We start from the raw sequence: 10,690 nt of genomic DNA, 5'->3' as shown, positions 1-10,690 counted from the left end.
CCCAAATGTTTGGGGACCTCTGTTCTAGAGGTTAATTTCCTCAGGTGTAACTGAGGATCTCTCTTTTGTCAAATATTTTCACTTGAAGAAAATGGGATCCCATCTCAATTAAGGTGGCCAATGGTGAAGATATTGGACTGAGAAGGCCCAACTTCAACTCCTCAATGAATATGGACCTCACGGAGGTGTTGTGAGAATAAAATTATGGGAAACCCTATATAAACTGCTTTGAACCTCCCAGACAAAAAAGCAAGATATAAATGTTCAATGAAACACTCCTGGATAAATGAAAACAAAATTTCATTCACAATTTCATTCCATATTTGTTTCAGATAAAAAGAAACACTGAAATAGTTTTTCTCCTTTGATACTATTTTCAATTATAAAAAAAACACTGGAAAAATCCTTGGCATTGACCTCTTAATACTTCTGTAGATCCTCATGTAATTCAATATGCTGTTTTACCCAGCATGCTTCTCTATTACAGTATTCCATATTAAAGGAAGGGAAAGGTAGGAGAAAAGAAAGAACAAGTGGTAATCTTTCTTTTTGACCTGATTTCTGGTTGCCATAGCTTTTATTCATGGATGATAACATTGCTAAGCTTTGTAGCTTCTCAGTTTCTGGAAGTTTACAAAATGCATAATAAGAAATGGAATTGTACATTTTTACAAAAGATCTCTTTTTGGACAGAAGAGTAATTCAATCACACAGCAATTTAAAATAACATCCAGTTCCATTATCTTTGTCAGTAACTGTTCATAGGAATTAACGCCAAAATCCCACACACTTTGTCTCAGAATTAACTTATTTAACCCTGAATAAAATGGTACATGTCAGACTGTCGCTTATGACTCACACATTGGTACTGCAATTTTCTAAAAAGGATCCTTACTAAGAATCATCTGAATACTTGTTGAATTCTGCAAGAATGATCACACCCTGCAGACCAATTTTGATTTTATAAGTATGCTCTCTTGTATGACCTCAAACTACATTTCTGTTGTATTATTCTTTATAGTTCATTAGTCAAATGGTCCAGCTTTTTTTTATTATTATTATCTTGGACGGATGTGAGAAAAAAAGGGAAATTAGGGAACTAGAGCAGTGATGGCAAACCTTTTAGAGACCAAGTGCCCAAAAACTGGCCCCGCCCCTGCCCCACTCTCTGCCCTGCCCCCACCCCCTTGTCCGCAGGGCCACTCATAGCCTCCAGGGCCCACTGCAGATCCCCCAGCAGCACCATGTCAGCCACGCCCTCTGCCCACACCCCGCAGCATCAACTGTGCACGATGGGGCATGAGGGTGGAATCTTGTCTACGCTGCCTGGCTGCCATGTCCTTGACTGCACTGCTCCGCATGGGCCATGCTCGGGGGCAATCCTTCTCCAGGAGTGCTGCTGTGAGGAGGGTGTCATGGGGAGAAGGCAAGGCTGGGAAATAGGTTCACCACCACTGGACTAGAGAATAAAATGTTTTAGGGATTTCTTTCACAGCCACTCAGAAAAACAAGAAATCTACATTATTTTGGCTCTCTTGATAAGTTTGAGAGCCACATTATACATGATGGATTCCAAAATCATAAGTCTTCTTAACTGCACTTACCATATCCGATCAGTAGGTGGGGGAGGAATGTTAATTGCTAACATCCCTTTACACTCTTGTACCTCAACGGTGAGCAGGAGGGGTGTATTGGAGACTTCCTCAATCTTTTTCTTAATGAATTCTGTCTCAGTCGCCTTCTGGAAATATTTTGACTTGGTAATTTTATCCACAAATCTCATTATTTTACTTGTCCGGTGCCCTGATGCATACCTTTAAGGGAGGAAAGAAGAGGAAGTCAACTAAGTGAGTTTCAGCTACCTTTTAAAAAAAAATAAAGGCTAATGCTTTGGGGGTAATTCTGTGGCTGAAAATACAACATGTTAAGGGCACAGAATGCCAGTCTGCTACTAAAGATTGTGAAATGTTGTGTAAGTGCACAGACAGCAAAGACTTATAGTTTTCATGAATAAAAATGGAAAGATCCATAGACCTGGCTGTGACAAGTGCCTGCACTCTAAATCAGAACTAATTTAAAATCAGACATTAGTTAACTCACATATTAAGGATTTTGGTGAACAGTTGTTGGCCCAATGTCCACTATTACTCTTGGATAGTCCTATATCAGGGGTCTTCAAACTTGGCCCTTTTATGACTTGTGGACTTTAACTCCCAGAATTCCTCAGCCAGCAACCCTGTCCTATATGCTGCTGGGATTTCTGCCAAATGTTTGAGAGCTCAGACCAAACAGGTGGCTTACCTAGCTGCAGTGGACCTTTCAACCCCAAACTGCAAATTCAAGGATTTAGCAAGAGAGTGCACGAATTCTGGATTTTTCCTTATAGTATTATTTTTCTCAACTTTTTATATTATGGTTTTGCTGCACCTTTAGGTTTGATTGTTACTTGGCATGGATTCCAGTGGATTAGAAATGCAGACTATAAATGTTAAAAAAAAGGAGCCTCTGGGGATTTTAGTCTGTTACTCGTTGCTGACTGTAGGGGCCGCTGCTCATCTCTGAGCCAACGCTGTCTGAAGACATTTCCACGGTCATGTGAGCAGCATGATGTCACAGAGTGCTGTTACCTTCCCACTATAGTGGTACCTATTTATCTACTCGCATTTGCATGTTTCCAAACTGTTAGGTTGGCAAGAGCTGGGGAATACAAATGTTAGATTTGTATTTGCAAATGACACTAAGCTGGCAGGAATAGCCAACACTCCAGAAGACAGGCTTCGGATACAGGAGGATCTGGACAGACTTGAACACTGGGCACTATCCAACAAAATGAAATTCAATGGTGAAAAAAAGGTTCTGCATTTGGGCAAGAAAAACAAAATGTACAGGTATAGTGTAGGGGATATCTTGCTCAATAGTAGTAACTGTGAGAGCGATCTCGAAGTCCTAGTGGACAATCATTTAAATATGAGCCAGCAGTGTGCTGCAGCTGCCAAAAAAGCCAACACAGTGCTAGGCTGCATTAACAGAGGGATAGAATCAAAATCATGTAAAGTAGTAATACCACTTTACAATGCCTTGGTAAGGCCACACTTGGAATACTGCATCCAGTTTTGGTCACCACAATGTAAAAAAGATACTGAGGCTCTAGAAAGAGTACAGAGAAGAGCAACAAAGATTATTAGGGGACTGGAGGCTAAAACATATAAGAAACGGTTGCTGGAATTGGGTATGTCTAGTTTAATGAAGAGAAGGACGATGGGGACATGATAGCAGTATTCCAATATCTCAGGGGCTGCCACAAAGAATTGGGAGTCAAGCTATTTTCCAAAGCACCTGAAGGCAGGACAAGAAGCAACGGATGGAAACTAATTAAGGAGAGAAACAACGTAGAACTAAGGAGAAACTTCCTGACAGTTAGAACAATTAACCAGTGGAACAACTTGCCTCCAGAAGCTGTGAATGCTCCAACACTGGAAGTTTTTAAGACGAAACTGGACAGCCATTTGTCTGAAACGGTATAGGGTTACCTGCCTGAGCAGGGGGTTGGACTTGATGACCTCCAAGGTCCCTTCCAACATTATTATTATTATTATTATTATTATTATTATTATTATAGATATAAGAAAATAAAGGAAGACTGTAATTAAAAGAAAAGTCAGTCATTTTTCTGAAAATAAATAAGCTATGCCTGCTAGAAACTGGACAATGATGCTAAACATAATCTATGCACCCAAAGGTCTATTAAATCTATTGATTAATCTTTGGATGACCTGCAGTTGATTGGCAAGAATCAACTATTATTACTACTACCTTATTATTAAATAACAGCAGCAACAAATCCTCTCTACTGAAATGTAAAAAAAAGGGATCATCTTTTCTGCAACAGATAAAGCAGAACAATCTTTCTCTTAAGTAAAGACTTAATAATAGCTATAGGAAAATAATTATTTCTGCAACTTCGATCATCTGTTACAGTTGCTAAATTATTTATAATCTTGCTGAGAAGCTGCACTGATCTCTATGCTAGTCCAAAGAAACATTTCAAATGTTTGTTTGCATTAACATACAGACATTTTCAGACATCAGCTAACCAGCAATTCAGAAAAATCCATGAAATGTTTATTTTTTATTTTTTTTTTATAACAAGTTTTTATTAGTTTTATATTTAAGTATTTGGAAAGCAACGTGGTGATTGGGTAATTAGTAGTACAATAACAAAATCTCAGGTTACATCATCAAAAAAAATCCCTTCTTTATTTTCCTTAACATTTGCTATATCATATTTAAGCTAGTAAATTTCTAATTTTAACAAGCTCAGTTAAAGCATTCATCATTATATTTTTACTTATACATATTCATAACCTGTATTAAATTTTGCCTAATTTTTAATTATAATATTCCAATTTAATCTTTAATATCCATAGTGTTTAAATTTCGGGTAACCCAAATTTCCTTTATTTCACTATATAAAAATTATAATATCTAAAATACACCTATTACTTACTTGGATATATTCTTATTTTATTTCATAAACATTTTCTATTTCTCATCCTGATACATCACTGTTTACTAATAGAGTATCCTTCATTGTCTCAAATCCATCGTCTGTGTTATCTGGGCTAAACAATAATTCGAAGCTATTCTCTAATAATTAATTCTCATTTCCCTTATAAATCTAAATCCTCAGTATTGGCCAATTAATCCCTTATTTTTTATCATTTTCCAACAATAGCTAACTCTAATAAGCATATTTCCCCTCATCTCAAAATCTCCCTTCAGCCCATTAGTTAAAACTTTAGGATGCTCTCTAATAAATCCAAAGACCCCATTTTTTAAATCTAACTCTAGCTTTCTTTTTATGCCAACCAGACTTCCATACCAATGCCTTTAGATCATCAGATGGCTCTCCCTTCATTCTTGTGCATGTTACTTGAATCAAAGGAGACCATCTAGTGATCAATTTTCCAGAGGAATTGGCCCATTTACGGTCATTAAGTTGTCGCCCTGGTAACCCAGATCTCCATATTTGCTCTAACATATTTGTCTTCAATTCAGTCTGGTCTTGTTCCTCTGGTTCATGAAACATTTATTTTTGATTAAAGAACTATATTTCATTCAGCCTGTACTATTCTCCTCTCTCGGTAGCACTTGAAATATACAAGTTGGATGTCCTTACACACTGAATGTGTTTGTTAACTGTAAAATAAGCTGGTGTATACATGAAAATATCATAATCATAATTGTATCATAATATCATGATCATAATTATTTCTTAGACCTAATTCATTCTAAATCTTTTATCCAATAACTGCAGAAAACAGCCATCTGCAAAACCAGATAATTTACATGATGAGTTATAAATTTATAAATACCACATATGAAATAAACAGGGCTGCCTCATATCCCTTATATTTTTTCTACTAATTAGCAAATATAATTAAGAATCGCTCAATAAGACAAGGCCATTTGGATTACTGTAATAACAAGTATCTAATTATTTCCAGATGATATGGCCAGTAAAATTGGCACTCTGAAAACTGAATCACCAAAAGCATTAAAATGATAAATGTAGACTGCAAACATTGAAACATTTATAGAGTTAGCCTAAATATCCTATTTAGATCGAATTTAATTTGAGACATTGTACCATGTTTTCAGGGCATTTGAGGCAAACACATAATATATCTCTACAACTCATTAAACCAATCATGTTGCTATTATTGACTGATTGACTTCTCAGTTTTTGTAAATTGCCCTAATGTGGAGCCTCTGGATGGTCTAAGAGATTTAAAATACAAAATGAAAACAAAAAGTCCTGCAATCAATAGGATTTCTGATGGCCCCCAGAAACATTCCATCCTGATGCAAAGCAAAGGGATATAATATTATTTTAACAGCTTCCCAAAGTGTCTGGAGGATGGGGCTACTCAAAGCTTTCAAGGCAGGGAGTTCCAAAGTGCAGGGGCCAAAACAGAGAGGGCCCTGCTGTCTGGTCCATGTTTTCGCTTCAAATAGAGCAAGAACTATATTTGGGCCTTCTTGTGACATTTGTATTGGATAGGCAGGTTCAAGGTAATTCCTAACATCTTTTCCTTGGGTTGCACTGCAGCTATGGAGCAGAATTGCACAATCCAAGGAAAAACTGCAAGTGCTTTAAGGAATTGTAGATAGGAACTATATTAGGATTTCTGTATGTTCCAAAGTACCTTTTGCCTTTGATTCAAGTACTACACAATCCTATTGTGAAATAATATAACCATTTTGTATATATTTGTGCCTGCACACGCACACACATACACACAAAACTAGATTTTTTTTATTGTTAGAGATAGAGAAGATACCTTTGATTGAATGACTAAGCACCGAAGAAAGATGCACCATTGTTGATAATGCACACAATAGCCAGAGACAAACTGAACCAACGGCTGCCTAAAAGCAAAGACTCACCCTTCTGCTCCTGCCACTAAATTCTTTTCGCTTCCTGATGCTTCTGGAACATCATCTTCCTCTGAGGATCCTGCACTAGAAGATTCTTCATCACTGTCTGCAAGGTAATATGCCCTTGGCCTGAAACTGAAAGGAGGGACACAGGTTAAGACAGAAGCAACACTTCATTAACATTGGTCAGGACAATATTTTTATGTCTTAGGACAGGCGTAGGCAACCTTGGCTCTTTTATGACTCGTGGATTTCAACTCCCAGAATTCCTGAGTCAGCATGGCTGGCTCAGGAATTCTAGGAGTTGAAGTCCACGAGTCATAAAAGAGCCAAGGTTGCCTACCCCTGCCTTAGGCAATTAGACACTTTCTTCCATTCACTTCTATCCCCCCAGTTTGTTTTTAAGTGTACTGGAGTTAAGACAAAGGGTAGAAATGTACATCAGTATGCTTTCTCTGAACACAACTATGCCAGACTTTGCTTAAAATAAAAGGAAATGGGCTTGTGTATCCTACATGCGGTTGAATGAAATGTCAAATAAATTAAAGACATATAAGGATGTGTCTCTTTCATACCTAACTTCCCAATATAATGGAATACAATGCCGGCAATTATAACATTAAGATGATGATGATGAGAAACTTGGCATGTACTTTCATTTTTTAAACGTAATGGGATATGCTTCTGAGGTCCAAATGAATTGCTGTGTGAAAAGTCAGAATTGATTTTGTAAGTGCTGCATGCTTCCAGAAGAATAGGCATTCCTTCCACTGTCTTTTCCATACAGACCTAATGTATTAACCCAACACCCACAGCTGAGTCCTAGCTGCACTCCACTCTAGGCCACTAGCAATAATGGAATCAGAAATATTTTAAGCAAGACATTTGGCAAATAAATGCAAAAGACATTAAAGTCTCAGATGCAAAGCATAACAAGCAACAGTTTTCATAAGGCTTAGAGCATCTTTGCAGGATCTCTTGCAGTTCAAGTTGTCTTTAAAAAGAAATGCATAGTTGATTGTGCATTAATTGTGAATTGTGATTTAAGATGAGAAATGCTTAGTACCTCTCTATTTCATCAACATCTTTTCCTGGGACTGAAATCTATTCATAATCAGTTCCTGAGAGATTGTTCTTTAAACCTTGGTTATATAGGTGGCAAAGTTAAGAAAGAAGACCAATGCCTTCAGCCAAATCTGATTTGGCAGCAACCTCAAGCTTCTTCCCAGCTGAGAAAGGACTTACTTTTCTTGTGTGTAATAGAGACAGCGCTTTTGCAAAATCTGTGCAACTGCCTATTAGCTGACTACAAAATGCACCTCATAAATATCTGTTTTTTTAAAAAAAGAACAGCTCTTTAAAAATTCAATCACTACAGAGTAAAGATTGTTCAACAGAGATTATAAAACTGTTCCTTGCCAATAATCTCTTCTGCCACCCATAATGCCCCAATATAGTTTTCCCTTTGGTTGATTGGATAAAAGTGGCAAGAGGGACAGTTTGAAATAGATAACACTAAATAAGAAGTAGTTTAAGAAGTTCCCCATCCACCCATTGATCCCTCCTGAAAAAGCTTTATTGCTTTATTTAACATGTTGTTGTTATGTATTGTACATAACATGTATGTAGCCTCTTGTACAAGGCCCTGGGAATAAATGGTTACTTTTTGTTTGCTTTATGCTTCAGTGTTATAAATAGAGAATCTCCTTTTTCTTTCGTCCTTTATAACAGAGGTCCCCAAATTTTGGGCACCAGGGACCGGTTATGTGGAGAGAGGTTTTTCTGCAGACCGGAAGGAGCGTGGTTTTGTGTGCATCCCATGGATGGGGCTTTGCTTGTTTGTGCAGACCAGTTGCTGGCATGCCACTGTCTGGTACCAGTCCACGCATCGGGGGTTGGGAGTCCCTGCTTTACAGAATTTTAAATTCTTGATCAAGGTGCATCCCAGACCCAAAGAAAAACTGGTCAGAAAGTGCTATCCAGTAAAATTAGTTCACAACTTAACAAGCCAAATATTTAGAATTAAAACAAATGCAACAACCACATATAATACAAAGGCCTTTAATTCCCCCCTTAAAAGTAATCAAACTGTCACAAGAGAGAACTGATTCCTAAAAGCCCAAAGATTTGGAACAGCAAATGGAAAAATGACCTTGGTAATATTTGGGGAGGTCAAATTGTTGCTGGAGTCCACAAATGCTCATCAAAGGAAAAATTAAAATCCTCACTGCATGAAGACAATAATCCTAACCCTAACCCTCTGGAAGTCCTAAAGAAGAGAGGCCTAAAGACCATTTTTTTCTGTATCCTGCCATTTCTCCAAAAGTTCTATACCAATCTGATCAGTGTTTCACACAAAAATTATATTTTTTTATATAAAGCCACACTTGGAATTCTGCATCCAGTTTTGATCACCACGATATAAAAAAGATGTTGAGACTCTAGAAAGAGTACAGAGAAGAGCAACAAAGATGATTAGGGGACCGGAGGCTAAAGCAGCGGTTCTCAACGTTTGTGTGACGGCGACCCCCGTCACACAAACGTTATGCGCATGCGCGGCGGCCCCCATGCGCAACGCGCATGCGCGGCAAGGCCCCCGGAGGCGCGGCGCCGCCCCCATACGCGGCGCGCATGTGCGGCGGCGCCCCCGGAGGGGAGAAAATGGTGGATCACCGCCTTTGGCGACCCCCGAAAAATGGTCGATCGACCCCAAATGGGGTCGCGACCCATAGGTTGAGAACCACTGGGCTAAAGCATATAAGGAAAGACTGCTGGAATTTGGTATGTCTAGTTTAATGAAGAGAAGGACGAGGGGGGACATGATAGCAGTGTTCCAATATCTCAGAGGCTGCCACAAAGAAGAGGGAATTAAGCTATTTTCCAAAGTGCCTGAAGGCAGGACAAGAAGCAACGGATGGAAACTAATCAAGGAGAGAAACAACGTAGAACTAAGGAGAAACTTCCTGACAGTGAGAACAATTAACCAGTGGAACAACCTGCCTCCAGAAGTGGTGAATGCTCCAACACTGGAAGTTTTTAAGAACAAACTGGACAGCCATTTGTCTGAAATGGTATAGGGTTTCCTGCCTGAGCAGGGGATTGGATTAGATGACCTCCAAGGTCCCTTCCAACATCATCATCATCATTATTATTATTATTATTATTATATGATCAAAAACTCCATCGTTCCACAGCAAACTACAGTAACGTGAAAATGATGGATGCAGACATGGTGATCACCACTCAAATGGTACCATTAAGTACAGTGATACCTTGGCACTCAACAGCTTTGAAACTCATCGAATTTGGTACTCAACTCATTTTGATGTGAAAATTTTGTCCTGGTACTCATCATTTGTTCAGTACTCAATGCACAACATAGAATTTGTCAGTGTTGGCTGCCTTGTGACTCATTTACATTATTCCTTATTGGGAAAAATTTGTTTGGTACTCATCATTTTTTATACTCACCATGCCTCCTGGAACCAATTAACAATGAGTACCGAGGTACCACTGTATTTGCATCCTAATGTCTGATTTGTTACAACCTGAGGATAATGATAAAGTCACACATGTCATCATTAGCTTCCTCTGTCTTAGAAATTAACTCAGATTTTTGTATCTCACACAGTTTGACAAATGTTCCTTTAGCTGCCTGGGAAAACAAGTAATCTAGAACAGCCTGCTAATTTTTATAGATTGCTATGAATACTTTCCCACTCTCCAGAATTTTTCCAGAAAGATTGACATGATAGACTCCAGTAACTTTCAACTAGGGCAGCAACATTCTCACCATTCTAATCCACCCAGAGCAGAGCTCTTGGTCATTTTTTTAAGGATTCCACATTCTTCTTTTCACTAGATTAGATTTAATAGGAAGTCATAGCCACTGCAGATAATAAAGGTAGTCTGGAGTTTCAGGAACTGCTTATGTAGATTTTTCTAAAATGATCACTTTCTTATATTTTTTGCTATAAAACAGTAGGAAGTCCATTACCAATCTTATCAAATTATTTTGCTTTTGTCATGACTGTTGGCAATCTGTGTTATGATCTTGTGTTTTAAACCAAGGATAAAACGAATGCCACAGCTTTCAATTTTGTGCTTCAAACAGCTAAGTTCCAATTCACCTTCAGCCACAGAGCTCTCTCTCTCTCTCCCCCCCCCCTCAGCACAATCTACCTCATAGGGTTATTGTTGAATAGAATTTAATTAAGGAAGAATCCCATATACCCTGTGTTGAGCTTCC

At 38.3% G+C, this 10,690-nt stretch overlaps 1 protein-coding gene across 10 annotated transcripts in view; it reads right to left on the bottom strand.

Annotated features, from left to right (window-relative positions):
• Positions 1 to 10,690, bottom strand: part of TEX2 (testis expressed 2) — a 102,185-nt gene that overhangs the window by 4,702 nt on the left and 86,793 nt on the right. For all 10 annotated transcript variants that reach the window (XM_039326842.1, XM_039326848.1, XM_039326840.1 and 7 more), the window contains 2 exons: positions 6,451 to 6,576; positions 1,605 to 1,814 (listed from right to left, as the gene is read on the bottom strand). In XM_039326842.1, coding sequence (XP_039182776.1) covers positions 1,605 to 1,814; positions 6,451 to 6,576 — 336 coding nt within the window. The remainder of the gene's footprint in view (positions 1 to 1,604; positions 1,815 to 6,450; positions 6,577 to 10,690) is intronic.

This window comes from Crotalus tigris, unplaced genomic scaffold, assembly GCF_016545835.1.
Source record: "Crotalus tigris isolate CLP2741 ecotype Arizona unplaced genomic scaffold, ASM1654583v1 scf7180000024345.2110221, whole genome shotgun sequence".
NCBI lineage: Eukaryota > Metazoa > Chordata > Lepidosauria > Squamata > Viperidae > Crotalus > Crotalus tigris.
Note: the sequence above shows the minus strand (reverse complement) of the source record. Positions and strands in the feature narration are given on the sequence as shown.